The 19509-nt window shown below is 45.2% G+C and overlaps 1 protein-coding gene across 1 annotated transcript in view; it reads right to left on the bottom strand.

Moving 5' to 3' along the window:
* Positions 1 to 19509, bottom strand: part of LOC128694588 (apolipoprotein D) — a 137791-nt gene that overhangs the window by 66971 nt on the left and 51311 nt on the right. The window contains exon 2 of the mRNA XM_053784727.2: positions 6698 to 6822. Coding sequence (XP_053640702.2) covers positions 6698 to 6820 — 123 coding nt within the window. The 5' untranslated portion in view covers positions 6821 to 6822. The remainder of the gene's footprint in view (positions 1 to 6697; positions 6823 to 19509) is intronic.

The following is a 19509-nucleotide window of genomic DNA, read 5'->3' as shown; positions in this document are numbered from 1 at the left end:
AGGGGTAGGTGGCTAAGGTGAGGTGGTTAGGGATGGGGGAGAGGTGTGTGTGTGTGTGTGTGCGTGTGGCTAACGTTACCCCTCGCTAGGCCATTTGACTCTCCTCACACTCTCGTCAACACTATCTCCACCTTATCTATGCTTTTTCTACTCTAATTCCGGTAATAGCTTGCAGGAGTGAGTGACCAGTATCTAACAGTGACGCAGAGACCAGAACCCGACAACATGCAACCACAATAGGTGAGAAGTAATTGCAGGTGTGGCAGCTGGGCGATGACAAGTTGCCAGATGCTGATGACGTATTTGTCGTACACGTAGGCCTTTTATAACTACTTTGAAAATCCTTCACCCATGATATTTATAACCATATATGCTCATAGATCCTGCGTTCCTGAAGTGTTTTCACTTTTCACGTATGATAGAATACACTTCACATTCGGTGGTTACACTTAATATTTATAATGGCACACAACTGTTGTGACGTCACTGCTCCAACAGGCCTACTCCTGCCACCTTCCCTTGTTATATATTTTATTTTTACTTTCTCCCTTTACTTATTAACTTTTTCACTCTCACTGTATGGTGCCCCACATTTCACTGTGTGTGGGTTTATGTGTGTTAATGTGTTTGTGTGAATTTATGAGATAGTTTAATAATGTTGATGAAAGTGTTTTATTATTCTAATTGTGGTTGCATGGGTCGAGCCACAGCTCCTGGCCCTGCCCCTTCACTAGTCATTACTAGGTAGCTCTCCATGACCATTAACTTTATCATACATGTGTGTGGGTGTGTGTGCGTGTGTACTCACCTAACTGTATTCACCTAATTGTGGTTGCAGAGGTTCAGACTCAGCTCCTGGCCCCGCCTCTTCACTGTCATTCACATATACCAAAGATGGCACTGGTCCTAGGGCCGACCCCTGTGAGACCCAGCTCGTCACAGGCACCCACTGTGATAGCTCATGTACCATGACTCGTTGTTGCCTCCCTGTCAGGTATTCTCTGATCCATTGCAGTGCCCTTCCTGTTATACATGGCTGATCCTCCATCTTCTGCACTATTCTCTTGTGAGGAACTGTGTTGAAGGCCTTCCTGCAGTCCAGGAAAATGCAATCCACCCACCCCTCTCTTTCGTGTCTTACTTATGTTACCTTGTCAAAAAACTCCAGAAGGTTTGTGGCACAGGATTTGCCTTCCATGAATCCATGATGGTTGTCGTTTATAATCTTGCTCTGTTCTAGGCACTCCACCACTCTCCTCCTGATAATATTATCCATGACTTTGCATACTATACACGTCAGTGACACTGGTCTGTAGTTTAGTGCCTCGTTTCTGACTCCTTTCTTAAAAATGGGGACTACATTTGCTCTCTTCCATACCTCAGGTAATTACCCAGTTTCAAGGAATATGTAGAAGATTGTGGTTAGTGGCACACACAGCATCTCTGCTCCTTTGCATAGGACCCATGGGGAGATGGTGTCTGGTCCCATCGCCTTTGAGGTATCAAGGTAACTTAGCAGCTTCTGCACATCCTCCTCAGTTGTGTGTATGTCCTCCAACACTTGTTGGCATATTCCCTGTTGGTGTTCCCCTCTGTGCTGTCTTCCCAGAGTCCTTACTGTCTCTACTGTAAATACCTCCGTGAATCTCGTGTTGAGCTCCTCACATACCTCTTGATCATTTCTTGTGAGTTCCCCACCTTCTTTCCTCAGCCTAATCACCTGCTAATGTGGCTATACAGCAGTTTCGGGTCAGACTTGTCTTCTGATGCTATGTTGCTTTCATACTGTCGCTGGACCTCCCTCCTAATCAGTGCATAATCGTTTCTGGTTCTTTGACTAATCTCCTCATTTTCCTGGGTTCTTTGCCTTCTGTACTTTTTCCATTCTCTAGTGCACTTAGTTTTTACGTTCGGGTAAACCAGGGGTTCCTTTTGGTCTTCCCATTATTTCTGTCTTCAACCACGTGATCACTAGTTCAAAGGGGCCTCTCATATGTGATGTCCTCAATGTCTGAACTGCTCAGGGTGAAAACGTAGTCCAGTCTTGCTGGTTCATCCTCCCCTCTCTCTTTCTGGTAGTGTCCTTAACATGTTGATGCATGAGGTTTTCCAGTACCACATCCATCATCTTGGCTCTCCATGTTTTGGGACCCCCATGTGGCTCCAGGTTTTCCCAGTCAATCTCCCTGTGGTTGAAATCCCCCATAACCAGCAACTTTGCTCTGCTGGAGTGAGCTCTTCTTGCCACCTCAGCAAGTGTGTCCACCATTGCTCTGTTGCTCTCTTCATATTCCTCTCTTGGCCTCCTGCAGTTCTGTGGTGGATTATACATCACTGCAATGACCACCTTGTGCTCCTCAGACTGATGTGTACCTACTATGTAGTCCCTTTCTCCTGTCTCATCTATGCCTCCCATTTTCTCGAATTTCCATCGTTTTTTTACGAGCAGAGCAACCCCTCCTCCCCCTCTGCCCCTTCTATCTTTCCTCATGATCTGGTATCCTGGTGGGAAGATTGCATCTGTTATTGTCTCCGTGAGTTTTGTTTCTGTAACTGCTATGATGTCTGGGGACTTCTCATTGATTCTTTCTTGCCATTCCTCATATTTATTCGTTAATCCATCTGCATTTGTGTACCAAACCTTCGACTTCTGTTCTAATACTGTAACTGTGGTCCTGGGGGAATACTGGGGTTGGGAGAGCAGGAGCCCTTGTGGGGGCCTGTGGGGGGTTGCAGTGGAGGTGGAGGAAGAGCTCCCATAGGGGGTTGCTGTAGGGGTAGAGTTCGTGGTGCGGGGGGTGGGAACAGAGGGATTGGTGTGTGATGGTTGGTTTGGATTGTTCAGTTGCCTTGGGGGTGTCATGGCTGGAGTCCTTATGCAGGTGTTTCTGAGGGGTGTGCTTGTCCTTCCACCTGTTCCTGGGTTATTTTGCTCTCCTTTTTCATTTCCTCCCATTCCTCCTTTCGTTTTTGCACTCTCTCTTTCAGTATCATCCTTTCCTCTTGTGTTCTGTCTCGATCGAGGTACACACTCATGAACTCCTGTTTGCCTCTCAGCCGTGCTTTCTCCTGCAGGATCATGGTTCGGGTTGATTCTGCCTTGAAAATTACTTTGAGAGGCCGATTCCTTTTCTTTGTGAACCACCCGATTCTCCGAAAATTTGCCACCTGGGTCATGTCTCCCTCGTCTATCACCTTCATGATACCTTCAATTGCTTTTTTCTCCTGCTTTCTTTCCTCATAAGTTTCCCCTTTAGCTTCATCTAACCCATAGACAAAAACTGATCTCTCCCTTTCCACCTACCACTGTGACTCCCATTGCATCCACTGAGGTGTTTTAGTTCCTTCCCATGGAGTGTTCCTTCCTTCAGTCCCATCCCTAGCTGTGGCCCCTATGCTCATTGGTTTGTCCTTCCTGCTCACCTGTTCCTGGCTCCCACAAGTGTCTGGTAAGGTCCATGCACATGGCCTAGTTCCTTCAATGTCTTCCAACCTCTCATTCTGTCCTAGTGTGCTCCCTGTCTTTGTTTTTACCCCTTGTGGGTTTGACAGGACCTCTGCATACAATTTAGCTTCCATGCTCCCTTCAGACCCATTGTCTGTGTCTGATGTAGACATTGCTGATGCTACTTCTGTAATACCTTTGTCTCTAGGCTGTTTCAGATGTCTCAGCTCCTCTTTTAATCTCTGTATCTTGGCTTCTGCTACTCTGACATGTTGCTCCCATCTTCTGGATTCTGCTGCTAACCTCTCCTCCATCTTCCTTGTAAGATCATCTAGCCTCCTTCCCCAGTTTTCCTCCCTTTTTTTGAGCTCTGCCTCCCAGTCCTCCCTCTCAGATTCGTCCTTTGGGCCCTTTGTTCTCATCCTAGTTCTAGGTTGCCCCATTGCTCCACAGAAGGAAGGGGGAGAGATGGTTAGGGGGAGGGGAATAGATGGTTAGGGGGAGTGGGGATGGATGGTTATGGGGGAGGGGGAGGATGGTTATTGGAGGGGGAGAGGTGGTTGGGGGAGGGGGTTAGATGGTTTGGGAGAGGGGTTAGATGGTTTGGGGAGGGGTAGGTGGCTAGGGGGAGGGGGAGAGGTGGTTAGGGGAAGGGGGAGTACGTGTTTGCGTGAAGTGTATATGTGCTTGTGTATGTGTGCTTGTGTATATGTGTGTGCATGTGTGGGAGAGAGAGGGATGGGATTAAGGGGGGATGGGGGAGGGGGAGAGAAGGATGAGTGACCCTTAGAAGCAGGGGGAGGTGTGTGTGTGTGATGGGATTAGAAGGGGAGGGAGGGGAAAGAAGGCTGAGGGCAGAGTGACTGCTTGATAACAGGGTCCTTATGGGTGTGTGTGAGTGTGTGTGTGTGTGCATGTGTGTGTGTGTGTGTGTGTGTGCATATTCACCTAGTGCAGGTGTGTGTGTGTGTGTGTGTGTGTGTATGTGTGTTTGTGTGTATGGGGGAGGTCTGAGGGGGAGATACTACTAATACATACCAGTAATTCTGAGTTATAAAAAGCAGAAATTGCTACTAGGGTCTAAAGCTTCTATGAGTGTCTACCCTTGTGTGTGTGTATGTGTGAGGGAGAGATGGTTAGGGGGGGTAGGGGAGGGGTAGTTGTGGTTGAAAGATCTGTTATACCTCTCTGTCGTGTAGGCTCAAATTTAGTCCCAGCTGTCTTTCCTAGTATCGCTACTCTCTCCACTTATTGCCCTTTCTGGATTTAAGTATCAATTATTGCTGGTTATTATTCTATTCCTTGCTCACATTGAGAGAGGACTTCCTAGCTTCCTAAGCATTCATACTGCTAATAACTACCGGTAGTAACACTACACTACCGGTAGTAATACTACACTACCGGTAGTAACACTACACTACCGGTAGTAACACTACACTACCGGTAGTAACACTACACTACCGGTAGTAATACTACACTACCCCTCGCTAGTCTGCTGTACTCACACTCTCGTCAACACTATCTTCACTTTATCTATGCTATTTCTACTCTAATTCTGGTGATAACTTGCAGGAGTGAGTGACCAGTATCTAACAGTGATGCAAGACCAGAATCCAGAGCCAACATGCAACCACAATAGATGAGTAATACTTGCACTGGCAGCGGTGCAGTGACAAGTTGCCAGATGCTGATGACGTAGTTGTCGTACATAGGCCTTCTATCACTATTTTGGAGATCCTTCACCCGTGATGTTTATAACCATATATGCTCATACATCCCACGTTCCTCACGCGATTTCACTTTTCACTTATGATAGTATACACTTCACATTATATACACTTCACTTTATATGAATAATGGCACGCCACTTGTGACGTCACTGCTTCAGCAGGCCTACTCTGCCACTTTCCCTATTTTATATGTTTTATTTTTCCTTTCTCCTTTTGCTTATTAATTTTTTCACTCTCACTGTATGGTGCCCCACATTTCACTTGGTGTAATTCTTGAACACCCGCTTCCACACTCACTTTGATCTTTGTATATTTGAACCTGTGTGGCAACAGGTGCCTACTAGGCCCCTAACGGTTTGGCACTTTGAAATATTAATGATTTCAGGCTTCCCCTCGACTTTTTTTTAACTAATAACTTTAGTTATCACTCGTTGGATTGTTCACTGACGTTGTCACTACCACTGATTACTGCTAGCAGTGTGTGTGTGTGTGTGTTTGTGTGTGTGTGTGTGTGTCTGTGTGTGTGTGTGTGTGTGTGTGTGTGTGTGTGTGTGTGTGTGTGTGTGTGTCAGTTAATTGTGCCACAGGTGTGTAAACTAGTACGTGGTGTCACAGGTGTGGGAACCAGTGGCTGTTGTAACACGTGTGAGAGCTAATAAGTAGTGAAACAGGTGTAGGAATTAGTGAGTGGTGTAACAGGTGTAGGAACAAGTGATTGGCGTAACAGGTGTGGGAACTATTGAGTGGTGAAACAGGTGTAGGAACTAATGAATGGTGTAACGTGTGTGGGAACTAGTGATTGGTGACAAGTGTGGGAACTAGTAAGTTATGTCACAGGTGTGGGAACTAGTGAGTGGTTTCATAGGTATGGAAACTAGTGAGTGGAGGCAGGTGTGGGAACTTGTGATTGGTGTCAGGTGTGGGAAATCATGACTGACGTCTGATGTGGAAAGCAGTGAATGGTGTGACGGGTGTGTGAACTAGTGACTAGTGTCTGGTATGGGAACCAGTGAATGTCGTCAGGTGTGGAAACTAGTGAGTGGTGTCAGGTGTGGGAACTAATTAGAGGGTCAGGTAAGGGAACTAATTAGAGGGTCAGGTAAGGGAACTAATTAGAGGGTCAGGTAAGGGAACTAATGAATCGTTTCAGGTATGTGGCTGTTGTAGTCGACGTGCATTGTATTCCTATAATGGTTCATTAAGTTCAATATTTTCCTTCATATAAAAGAAATTTACGATAAATATTTAACAAATCTTTGTTCAAATTGTTATAATTTGTTGAGTTTGGTAAAGCTGAAGGCTCTCTTCACCGATGGTTTTCAAAGGCTCAGAAAAAATGTGAATTTTTTTTTCACTCCATATTCAACTTCAGTTTGATGAATATTCCTTTGTGTATACCTTTTTCAATATGCAAAAGTTTGTGTAGGTGATTTATATCTTGGTTTATAAGGTGGGCAAGAGTATATATGACGTGTTATGATAACAGGTGCTATCATAACACTGAGGATAGCGAGGTACTTACATTGTCAGTATTGAAGTTGGGTACAGGATCAACTTTGGAACAGGATCCTAACTCCCAGTCATGTGCTGACACTGTGCTGGCTGACACACACACCAACACCAACAACAACATCACTGCTTCCATCACTGCAAGAATACAATACTGAGACTGAAATTATATCCACAAAATAAAATGAGATATCTTTTATTCAGATACAGTAAAGACCCAGTAACTAGTGCCCAGAAGGGTTTACAAGCGGATATATATCTATAATTTATGGCTTATCTTTTGCAAACAAATTTAGGGTATTGTGGAAAATTTTCCACAGGTATTAATACGGCTGGTCTAATTTTAATAAGATATCTAAACATATCATTTAGTTTATTAAACTATTTATACCTATATTCCTCAATAAAACGACAATCAAACACATAGCGTTGATGAGAGTGACTGTCAGGCTGATTACATATTTAGTTTAGTGTTCCAAACTTCCAGCAGCACTGGTAGCCAACACAGCGTGGCTACTATACCATCAGTCAGTCTGTTTAGTTTGCAAGTTGCTCTGAAAATATGTTAACCAAGGTGCTTGTTATCAAAGTGAGTTATAGATCTACTCAGATTCCTAACTTCATTCCTATGACATACACCATCATTATTTACTTCTCTCCTAATATTATTCACGATGCTAAACTCTGATATACCCAAGATTATTTTTACGTTTTCCTTCAGGGTTACTTTATTAAATTCATCGTATGGGCACATGTGTGGTATACAGTACCGACAGCATGAGGAATAAGACACATGTGCAACATCTCAGTATCTTTATTGTAGACGTTCCGCCATCCAGTGGCTTTATCAATACAAATTCTAGGACATAACTTGAAGACAGTAGAACTATGTACAGAAGATGAGGTAATCAGTCCCTCAACCTATGAGTAGGTGCGAAGAGCACCACGACTATGGTGCTCTTCGCACCTACTCCTAGGTTGAGGGACTGATTACCTCATCTTCTGTACATAGTTCTACTGTCTTCAAGTTATGTCCTAGAATTTGTATTGATAAAGCCACTGGATGGCGAAACGTCTACAATAAAGATACCCAGATGTTGCACATGTGTCTTAATTTCACAGTAGAACTATACAAAGATGAGGTAAACAATCCCTCAGCCTCAGAGTTGGTTAAGAACACCGAAGTCGTGCAGAGTCTCAAGCACAGGCAGTTTAGGGATTCGGAAATATTTGTCAGGAGAGAGGATAAGTGTCTCCTGACGCGAATCCCAGTCATATGATGTCTTGCCGCTGGAGCTTTTGGTCATCTGACGGAGCCTGTTTTCTGGCTTACCGGTCAATCCCTTTAAAAGTTATGGTTATGAAGATTAACGCTTATATACCAGAGTTAGTTGAGGGACGTATAATAGACGAAGACACTGTCACTGGTAGACGGGGTTCTCCAGTGGGTTCTCCAGTGGGTTCTCCAGTGGAAGTAGATCATACCCGAGTGACCGTCAGTAGTAGTTATGAAGGTAGTGGTGACAACAGTCTAAGTAGGTCATACCCGAGTGACCGTCAGTAGTAGTTATGAAGGTAGTGGTGACAACAGTGGAAGTAGATCATACCCGAGGGCCCGTCAGTAGTAGTTATGAAGGTAGTGGTGACAACAGTGGAAGTAGATCATACCCGAGTGACCGTCAGTAGTAGTTATGAAGGTAGTGGTTACAACAGTGGAAGTAGATCATACCCGAGGGCCCGTCAGTAGTAGTTATGAAGGTAGTGGTGACAACAGTGGAAGTAGATCATACCCGAGCGACCGTCAGTAGTAGTTATGAAGGTAGTGGTGACAACAGTGGAAGTAGATCATACCCGAGTGACCGTCAGTAGTAGTTATGAAGGTAGTGGTGACAACAGTGGAAGTAGATCATACCCGAGGGCCCGTCAGTAGTAGTTATGAAGGTAGTGGTGACAACAGTGGAAGTAGATCATACCCGAGTGACCGTCAGTAGTAGTTATGAAGGTAGTGGTGACAACAGTGGAAGTAGATCATACCCGAGTGACCGTCAGTAGTAGTTATGAAGGTAGTGGTGACAACAGTCTAAGTAGGTCATACCCGAGTGACCGTCAGTAGTAGTTATGAAGGTAGTGGTGGCAACAGTCTAAGTAGGTCATACCCGAGTGACCGTCAGTAGTAGTTATGAAGGTAGTTGTGACAACAGTGGAAGTAGATCATACCCGAGGGCCCGTCAGTAGTAGTTATGAAGGTAGTGGTGACAACAGTGGAAGTAGATCATACCCGAGTGACCGTCAGTAGTAGTTATGAAGGTAGTGGTGACAACAGTGGAAGTAGATCATACCCGAGGGCCCGTCAATAGTAGTTATGAAGGTAGTGGTGACAACAGTGGAAGTAGATCATACCCGAGTGACCGTCAGTAGTAGTTATGAAGGTAGTGGTGACAACAGTGGAAGTAGATCATACCCGAGTGACCGTCAGTAGTAGTTATGAAGGTAGTGGTGACAACAGTGGAAGTAGACCATACCCGAGTGACCGTCAGTAGTAGCTATGAAGGTAGTAGTGACAACAGTCTAAGTAGGTCATACCCGAGTGACCGTCAGTAGTAGTTATGAAGGTAGTGGTGGCAACAGTCTAAGTAGGTCATACCCGAGTGACCGTCAGTAGTAGTTATTAGGTAAGACACATATGCAACAGTTAGGTATCTTTATTTCGAAACTTTTCGCCTACACAGTAGGCTTCTTCAGTCGAGTACAGAAAAGTTGATAGAAGCAGAAGATACTTGAAGACGATGTAATCAGTCCATCACCCTTAAAGTTTTGAGGTGGTCAGTCCCTCGGTCTGGAGAAGAGCATTGTTCCATAGTCGGAAACAATATGGAGTTGAAGTGACAGGATGGAGCCTTGTATAGCGCCAGGAGGTGAGACGTAGGTCACTAGTAGAACGCAGATGTTGGGAGGTCAGGTCCCTCTCAAATCCAGCCGTTCTCACTAGTAGAGGTTGTAGAAGTTGATTTCAGGTCTGTACCAAGATACTAGTGAGAACGGCTGGATTTGAGAGGGACCTGACCTCCCAACATCTGCGTTCTACTAGTGACCTACGTCTCACCTCCTGGCGCTATATAAGGCTCCATCCTGTCACTTCAACTCCATATTGTTTCCGACTATGGAACAATGCTCTTCTCCAGACTGAGGGACTGACCACCTCAAAACTTTAGGGGTGATGGACTGATTACATCGTCTTCAAGTCTCTTCTGCTTCTATCAACTTTTCTGTACTCGACTGAAGAAGCCTACTGTGTAGGCGAAACGTTTCGAAATAAAGATACCTAACTGTTGCATATGTGTCTTACCTAACAACCTGTCGGTATTTTAAACCATTTTAATGTTCAGTAGTAGTTATGAAGGTAGTGGTGACAACAGTGGAAGTAGACCATACCCGAGTGACCGTCAGTAGTAGTTATGAAGGTAGTGGTGACAGTGGAAGTAGATCATGCCAGAGGGACCGTCAGTAGTAGTTATGAAGGTAGTTTACCTGGAGTTTACCTGGAGAGAGTTCCGGGGGTCAACGCCCCCGCGGCCCGGTCTGTGACAAGGCCTCCTGGTGAATCAGAGCCTGATCAACCAGGCTACTGCTGGCTGCACGCAAACCAACGTATGAGCCACAGCCCGGCTGGTCAGGAACCGACTTTAGGTGCTTCTCCAGTGCCAGCTCGAAGACTGCCAGGGGTCTGTTGGTAATCCCCCTCATGTATGCTGGGAGGCAGTTGAACAGTCTCGGGCCCCTGACACTTATTGTATGGTCTCTTAACGTGCTAGTGACACCCCTACTTTTCATTGGGGGGATGTTGCATCGTCTGCCAAGTCTTTTGCTTTCGTAGTGAGTGATTATCGTGTGCAAGTTCGGTACTAGTCCCTCTAGGATTTTCCAGGTGTATATAATCATGTATCTCTCCCGCCTGCGTTCCAGGGAATACAGGTTTAGGTACCTCAAGCGCTCCCAGTAATTAAGGTGTTTTATCTCCGTTATGCGTGCGGTGAAGGTTCTCTGTACATTTTCTAGGTCAGCAATTTCACCTGCCTTGAAAGGTGCTGTTAGTGTGCAGCAATATTCCAGCCTAGATAGAACAAGTGACCTGAAGAGTGTCATCATGGGCTTGGCCTCCCTAGTTTTGAAGGTTCTCATTATCCATCCTGTCATTTTTCTAGCAGATGCGATTGATACAATGTTATGGTCCTTGAAGGTGAGATCCTCCGACATGATCACTCCCAGGTCTTTGACGTTGGTGTTTCGCTCTATTTTGTGGCCAGAATTTGTTTTGTACTCTGATGAAGATTTAATTTCCTCGTGTTTACCATATCTGAGTAATTGAAATTTCTCATCGTAGAACTTCATATTGTTTTCTGCAGCCCACTGAAAGATTTGGTTGATGTCCGCCTGGAGCCTTGCAGTGTCTGCAATGGAAGACACTGTCATGCAGATTCGGGTGTCATCTGCAAAGGAAGACACGGTGCTGTGGCTAACATCCTTGTCTATGTCAGATATGAAGATGAGGAACAAGATGGGAGCGAGTACTGTGCCTTGTGGAACAGAGCTTTTCACCGTAGCTGCCTCGGACTTTACTCTGTTGACTACTACTCTCTGTGTTCTGTTAGTGAGGAAATTATAGATCCATCTACCAACTTTTCCTGTTATTCCTTTAGCACGCATTTTGTGGGTTATTACGCCATGGTCACACTTGTCGAAGGCTTTTGCAAAGTCTGTATATATTACATCTGCATTCTTTTTGTCTTCTAGTGCATCTAGAACCTTGTCGTAGTGATCCAATAGTTGAGACAGACAGGAGCGACCTGTTCTAAACCCATGTTGCCCTGGGTTGTGTAACTGATGGGTTTCCAGATGGGTGGTGATATTGCTTCTTGGGACCGTTTCAAAGATTTTTATGATATGGGATGTTAGTGCTTTACTGCCCCATTTGTGGAGTGGGGCTATGTCTGTTGTTTTTAGTAACTGTGGGACGACCCCCGTGTCCATGCTCCCTATCCACAGGATGGTAAAGGCTCGTGATAGGAGCTTCTTGCAGTTCTTGATGAACACGGAGTTCCATGAGTCTGGTCCTGGGGCAGAGTGCATGGGCATGTCATTTATCGCTTGTTCGAAGTCATTTGGCGTCAGGATAACATCGGATAGGCTTTTGTTAGCCAAATTCTGTGGCTTTCCCATAAAAAAAATAATTTTGATCTTCGACTCTCAGTCTGATTAGCGGCTTGCTAAAAACTGAGTCATATTGGGACTTGAGCAGCGCACTCATTCACTTGCTGTCATGTGTGTAGGACCCATCTTGTTTAAGTAGGGGCCCAATACTGGACGTTGTTCTCAACTTTGGGTTTCTTTCGATTTCATTTATGGCTTTTAGTTCTTCCCGCGATTCCTGACTCCTATAAGATTCCTTTAGCTTAAGTTGGATGCTTGTTATTTCTCTGACCAGTGTCTCCCTACGCATTTCAGATATATTGACCTCTTTTAGCCGCTCTGTTATTCTTTTCCGTCGCCTGCAAAGGGCGCGCCTGTCTCTTTCTATTTTACATCTACTCCTCCTTTTTCTTAGAGGAATAAGCCTTGTGCATACATCGAGTGCCACCAAGTTAATCTGTTCTAGGCATAAGTTGGGGTCTGCGTTGCTTAATATATCTTCCCAGCTTATATCGGTTAGGACTTGGTTTACTTGGTCCCACTTTATGTTTTTGTTATTGAAGTTGAATTTGGTGAATGCTCCCTCGTGACTAATCTCATTATGTCGGTCTGGGCCTCCGCGCATATATGTCTGAACCTCAATTATGTTGTGATCTGAGTATATTGTTTTTGATATGGTGACATTTCTTATCAGATCATCATTGTTAGTGAAGATGAGGTCTAGTGTATTCTCCAGTCTAGTAGGCTCTATCATTTGCTGGTTTAAATTGAATTTTGTGCAGAGATTTAAAAGCTCGTGTGAGTGTGAGTTTTCATCAGAGCTGCCTCCTGGTGTTATTACTGCAACAATATTATTTGCTATATTCCTCCATTTTAGGTGCCTTGAGTTGAAATCCCCCAGGAGCAAGACATTGGGTGCAGGAGCTGGAAGATTTTCCAGACAGTGGTCAATTTTTAACAGCTGATCCTGGAATTGCTGGGATGTTGCATCCGGAGGCTTGTAGACTACCACAATGACTAGGTTTTGGTTCTCGATCTTTACTGCTAAAACTTCCACTACATCATTTGAGACATTAAGCAGTTCTGTGCAAACAAGTGACTCTGCAATGTAAAGGCCAACCCCCCCCTCCCCATCCCTTTTGCCTGTTCACTCTGTCACATCTGTATAGGTTGTAACCTGGGATACATATTTCGTTGTCCAAGTGATCCTTTTTGTGGGTCTCAGTAAAAGCCGCGAACATTGCCTTTGCCTCTGCAAGCAGTCCACGGATGAAAGATATTTTGTTGTTTGTTGCTGGCTTTAGACCCTGTATATTTGCAAAGAAGAATGTCATCGGACTGGTGGTATTGTTGATACTGGGGGGGGGGATTTTTTTTCCGGCATTAGTATGTGTATCTGTTGGTTTGGAGTGGAGGCCATCGACTGTGGTTCCACTCCAGGAATGACTGGATTTGGTGTACGATTTCTGCCATTGGAAGTAGACCATACCCGAGTGACAGTCAGTAGTAGTTATGAAGGTAGTGGTGACAACAGTGAAAGTAGATCATACCCGAGTGACAGTAAGTAGTAGTTATGAAGGTAGTGGTGACAACAGTGGAAGTAGACCATACCCGAGGGATCGTCAGTAGTAGTTATGAAGGTAGTGGTGACAACAGTGGAAGTAGATCATACCCGAGTGACCGTCAGTAGTAGTTATGAAGGTAGTGGTCACAACAGTGGAAGTAGAAAATACCCGAGTGACCGTCACTAGGAGCTATGAAGGTAGTGGTGACAACAGTCTAAGTAGGTCATACCCGAGTGACCGTCAGTAGTAGTTATGAAGGTAGTGGTGACAACAGTGCAAGTAGACCGTACACGAGTGACCGTCAGTAGTAGTTATGGAGGTAGTGGTGAAACAGTGGAAGTAGGTCATACCCGAGTGAACGTCAGTAGTTGTTATGAAGGTAGTGGTGACAACAGTGGAAGTAGACCATACACGAGTGACCGTCAGTAGTAGTTATGAAGGTAGTAGTGACAACAGTGGAAGTAGACCATACCCGAGGGATCGTCAGTACTAGTTATGAAGTTAGTGGTGTCAACAGTGGAAGTAGATCATACCCGAGTGACCGTCAGTAGTAGTTAAGAAGGTAGTGGTGACAACAGTGGAAGTAGACCATACACGAGTGACCATCAGTAGGAGTTATGAAGGTAGTGGTGACAACAGTCTAAGTAAGTCATTCCAGAGTGACCGTCAGGAGTAGTTATGAAGGTAGTGGTGACAACAGTGGAAGTAGACCATACCCGAGTGACCGTCACTAGGAGTTATGAAGGTAGTGGTGACAACAGTCTAAGTAGGTCATTCCCGAGTGACCGTCAGTAGTAGTCATGGAGGTTGTGGTGACAACAGTGGAAGTAAACCATACCCGAGTGACCTCAGTAGTAGTTATGAAGGTAGTGGTGACAACAGTGGAAGTATACCGTACACGAGTGACCGTCAGTAGTAGTTATGGAGGCAGTGGTGAAACAGTGGAAGTAGATCATACCCGAGTGACCGTCAGTAGTAGTTATGAAGGTAGTGGTGACAACAGTGGAAGTAGACCATACACGAGTGACCGTCAGTAGTAGTTATGAAGGTAGTAGTGACAGCAGTGGAAGTTAACCATACACTAGTGACCGTCAGTAGTAGGTATGAAGGTAGTGGTGACAACAGTGGAAGTAGACCATACCCGAGGGATCGTCAGTAGTAGTTATGAAGGTAGTGATGACAACAGTGGAAGTAGATCATACCCGAGAGACCGTCAGTAGTAGTTATGAAGGTATTGGTGACAACAGTGGAAGTAGATCATACCCGAGAGACCGTCAGTAGTAGTTATGAATGTAGTGGTGACAACAGTGGAAGTAGACCATACACGAGTGACCGTCAGTAGTAGTTATGAAGGTAGTTGTGACAACAGTCTAAGTACGTCATTCCCGAGTGACCGTCAGTAGTAGTTTTGAAGGTAGTGGTGACAGCAGTGGAAGTAGACCATACCCGAGTGACCGTCACTAGGTGTTATGAAGGTAGAGGTGACAACAGTCTAAGAAGGTCATACCCGAGTGACCGTCAGTAGTAGTTATGAAGGTAGTGGTGACAACATTGGAAGTAGACCATACATGAGTGACCGTCAGTAGTAGTTATGAAGCTAGTGGTGACAACAGTGGAAGTAGACCATACCCGAGTGACTGTCAGCAGTAGTTATGAAGGTAGTGGTGACAACAGTGGAAGTAGATCATACCCGAGTGACGGTCAGTAGGAGTTAAGAAGGTAGTGGTGACAACAGTCTAAGTAGGTCATACCCGAGTGACCGTCAGTAGTAGATATGAAGGTAGAGGTGACAACAGTGGAAGTAGACCATACCTGAGTGACTGTCAGCAGTAGTTATGAAGGTAGTGGTGACAACAGTGGAAGTAGATCATACCCGAGTGACCGTCAGTAGTAGTCATGAAGGTTGTGGTGACAACAGTGGAAGTAGACCATACCCGAGTGACCGTCAGTATTAGTTATGAAGGTAGTGGTGACAACAGTGGAAGTAGACCATGCCCGAGTGACCGTCAGTAGTAGTTATGAAGGTACTGGTGAGGACAGTGGAAGTAGAATATACCCGAGTGACCGTCAGTAGTAGTTCTGAAGGTAGTGGTGACAACAGTGGAAGTAGACCATACCCGAGTGACCGTCAGTAGTAGTTATGAAGGTAGTGGTGAAAACAGTGGAAGTAGATCATACCCGAGTGACAGTCAATAGTAATTATGAAGGTAGTGGTGACAACAGTGAAAGTAGATAGTACCCAAGTGACCGTCAGTAATAGTTATGAAGGTAGTGGTGACAACAGTGGAAGTAGATCATACCCGAGGGCCCGTCATTAGTAGTTATGAAGGTAGTGGTGACTACAGTGGAAGTAAGTCATACCCGAGTGACCGTCAGTAGTAGTTATGAAGGTAGTGGTGACAACAGTGGAAGTAGACCATACCCGAGTGACCGACAGTAGTAGTTATGAAGGTAGTAGTGACAACAGTGGAAGTAGACCATACCCGAGTGACCATCACTAGGAGTTATGAAGGTAGTGGTGACAACAGTCTAAGTAGGTCATACCCGAGTGACCGTCAGTAGTAGTTATGAAGGTAGTGGTGACAACAGTGGAAGTAGACCATGCCCGAGTGACCGTCAGTAGTAGTTATGAAGGTAGTGGTGACGACAGTGGATGTAGACCATACCCGAGTGACCGTCAGTAGTAGTTATGAAGGTAGTGGTGACAACAGTGGAAGTAAATCATACCAGAGTGACCGTCAGTAGTAGTTACGAAGGTAGTGGTGACAACAGTGGAAGTACATCATACCCGAGTGACCGTCAGTAGTAATTACGAAGGTAGTGGTGACAACAGTGAAAGTAGATCATACCCGAGTGATCGTCAGTAGTAGTTATGAAGGTAGTGGTGACAACAGTGGAAGTAGACCATACCCGAGGGATCGTAAGTAGTAGTTATGAAGGTAGTGGTGACAACAGTGACAGTAGATCATACCCGAGTGATCGTCAGTAGTAGTTATGAAGGTAGTGGTGACAACAGTGGAAGTAGACCATACACGAGTGACCGTCAGTAGTAGTTATGAAGGTAGTGGTGACAACAGTGGAAGTAGATCATTCCCGAGTGAACGTCAGTAGTAGTTATGAAGGTAGTGGTGACATCAGTGGAAGTAGACCATCCACGAGTGACCGTCAGTAGTAGTTATGAATGTAGTGGTGACAACAGTCTAAGTAGGTCATTCCCGAGTGACCGTCAGTAGTAGTTATGAAGGTAGTGGTGACAACAGTGGAAGTAGACCATACAAGAGTGACCGTCACTAGGAGTTATGAAGGTAGTTGTGACAACAGTGGAAGTAGATCATACCCGAGGGCCCGTCAGTAGTAGTTATGAAGGTAGTGGTGACTACAGTGGAAGTAGGTCATACCCGAGTGACCGTCAGTAATAGTTATGAAGGTAGTGGTGACAACAGTGGAAGTAGACCATACTCGAGTGACCGACAGTAGTAGTTATGAAGGTAGTAGTGACAACAGTGGAAGTAGACCATACCCGAGTGACCGTCACTAGGAGTTATGAAGGTAGTGGTGACAACAGTCTAAGTAGACCATACCCGAGTGACCGTCACTAGGAGTTATGAAGGTAGTGGTGACAACAGTCTAAGTAAGTCATTACCGAGTGACCGTCAGTAGTAGTTATGAAGGTAGTGGTGACAACAGTGGAAGTAGACCATACACGAGTGACCGTCAGTAGTAGTTATGAAGGTAGTGCTGACAACAGTCTAAGTAAGTCATTACCGAGTGACCGTCAGTAGTAGTTATGAAGGTAGTGGTGACAACAGTGGAAGTAGACCATACCCAAAGTGACCGTCACTAGGAGTTATGAAGGTAGTGGTGACAACAGTCTAAGTAGGTCATACCCGAGTGACCGTCAGTAGTAGTCATGAAGGCACTGGTGACAGCAGTGGAAGTAGACCATACACGAGCGACCGTCAGTAGTAGTTATGGAGGCAGTGGTGATACAGTGGAAATAGATCATACCCGAGTGACCGTCAGTAGTAGTTATGAAGGTAGTGGTGACAACAGTGGAAGTAGACAATACACGAGTGACCGTCAGTAGTAGTTATGAAGGTAGTGGTGACAACAGTGGAAGTAGACAATACACGAGTGACCGTCAGTAGTAGTTATGAAGGTAGTAGTGACAACAGTGGAAGTAGACCATACACTAGTGACCGTCAGTAGTAGTTATGAAGGTAGTGGTGACAACAGTGGAAGTAGACAATACCCGAGGGATCGTCAGTAGTAGTTATGAAGGTAGTGGTGACAACAGTGGAAGTAGATCATACCCGAGTGACCGTCAGTAGTAGTTATGAAGGTAGTGGTGACAACAGTGGAAGTAGACCATACACGAGTGACCGTCAGTAGGAGTTATGAAGGTAGTGGTGAGAACAGTCTAAGTAGGTCATACCCGAGTGACCGTTAGTAGTAGTTATGAAGGTAGTGGTTACAATAGTGGAAGTAGACCATACACGATGACCGTCAGTAGTAGTTATGAAGGTAGTGTTGACAACAGTGGAAGTAGACAATACCGGAGTGACCGTCAGTAGGAGTTAAGAAGGTAGTGGTGACAACAGTCTAAGTAGGTCATACCCGAGTAACCGTCAGTAGTAGTTATGAAGGTAGTGGTGACAACAGTGGAAGTAGATCATACCCGAGTGACCGTCAGTAGTAGTCAAGAAGGTTGTGGTGACAACAGTGGAAGTAGACCATACCCGAGTGACCGTCAGTAGTAGTTATGAAGGTAGTGGTGACAACAGTGGAAGTAGACAATACCCGAGTGACCGTCAGTAGTAATTATGAAGGTAGTGGTGACAACAGTGGAAGCAGATCATACCCGAGTGACCGTCAGTAGTAGCTATGAAGGTAGTGGTGACAACAGTGGAAGTAGATCATACCCGAGTGACCGTCAGAAGTAGTTATGAAGGTAGTGGTGACAACAGTGGAAGTAGATCATACCCGAGTGACCGTCAGTAGTAGTTATGAAGGTAGTGGTGACAACAGTGGAAGTAGATCATTCCCGAGTGACCGTCAATAGTAGTTATGAAGGTCGTTGTGACAACAGTGGAAGTAGGTCATACCCGAGTGACCGTCAGTAGTAGTTATGAAGGTAGAGGTGACAACAGTGGAAGTAGACCATACCCGAGTGACCGTCAGTAGTAGTTAAGAAGGTAGTGGTGACAACAGTCTAAGTAGGTCATACCCGAGTGACCGTCAGTAGTAGTTATGAAGGCATAGGTGACAACAGTGGAAGTAGACCATACCCGAGAGACCGTCAGCAGTAGTTATGAAGGTAGTGGTGACAACAGTGGAAGTAGATCATACCCGAGTGACCGTCAGTAGTAGTCATGAAGGTTGTGGCGACAACAGTGGAAGTAGATCATACCCGAGTGACCGTCAGTAGTAATTATGAAGGTAGTGGTGACAACAGTGGAAGTAGATCATACCCGAGTGACCGTCAGTAGTAATTATGAAGGTAGTGGTGACAACAGTGAAAGTAGATCATACCCGAGTGACCGTCAGTAGTAGTTATGAAGGTAGTGGTGACAACAGTGGAAGTAGACCATACACGAGTGACCGTCAGTAGTAGCTATGAAGGTAGTGGTGACAACAGTGGAAGTAGACCATTCACGAGTGACCGTCAGTAGTATTTATGAAGGTAGTGGTGACAACAGTGGAAGTAGACAATACCCTAGGGATCGTCAGTAGTAGTTATGTAGGTAGTTGTGACAACAGTGGAAGTAGATCATACCCGAGTGACCGTCAGTAGTAGTTATGAAGGTAGTGGTGACAACAGTGGAAGTAGACCATACACGAGTGACCGTCAGTAGTAGTTATGAAGGTAGTGGTGACAACAGTCTAAGTAAGTCATTCCCGAGTGACCGTCAGTAGTAGTTATGAAGGTAGTGGTGACAACAGTGGAAGTAGACCATACCCGTGTGACCATCACTAGGAGTTATGAAGGTAGTGGTGACAACAGTCTAAGTGGGTCATACCCGAGTGACAGTCAGTAGTAGTCATGAAGGTTGTGGTGACAACAGTGGAAGTA

Source organism: Cherax quadricarinatus, unplaced genomic scaffold, assembly GCF_038502225.1.
Source record: "Cherax quadricarinatus isolate ZL_2023a unplaced genomic scaffold, ASM3850222v1 Contig76, whole genome shotgun sequence".
In the NCBI taxonomy this organism is placed as follows: Eukaryota; Metazoa; Arthropoda; class Malacostraca; order Decapoda; family Parastacidae; genus Cherax; species Cherax quadricarinatus.
Note: the sequence above shows the minus strand (reverse complement) of the source record. Positions and strands in the feature narration are given on the sequence as shown.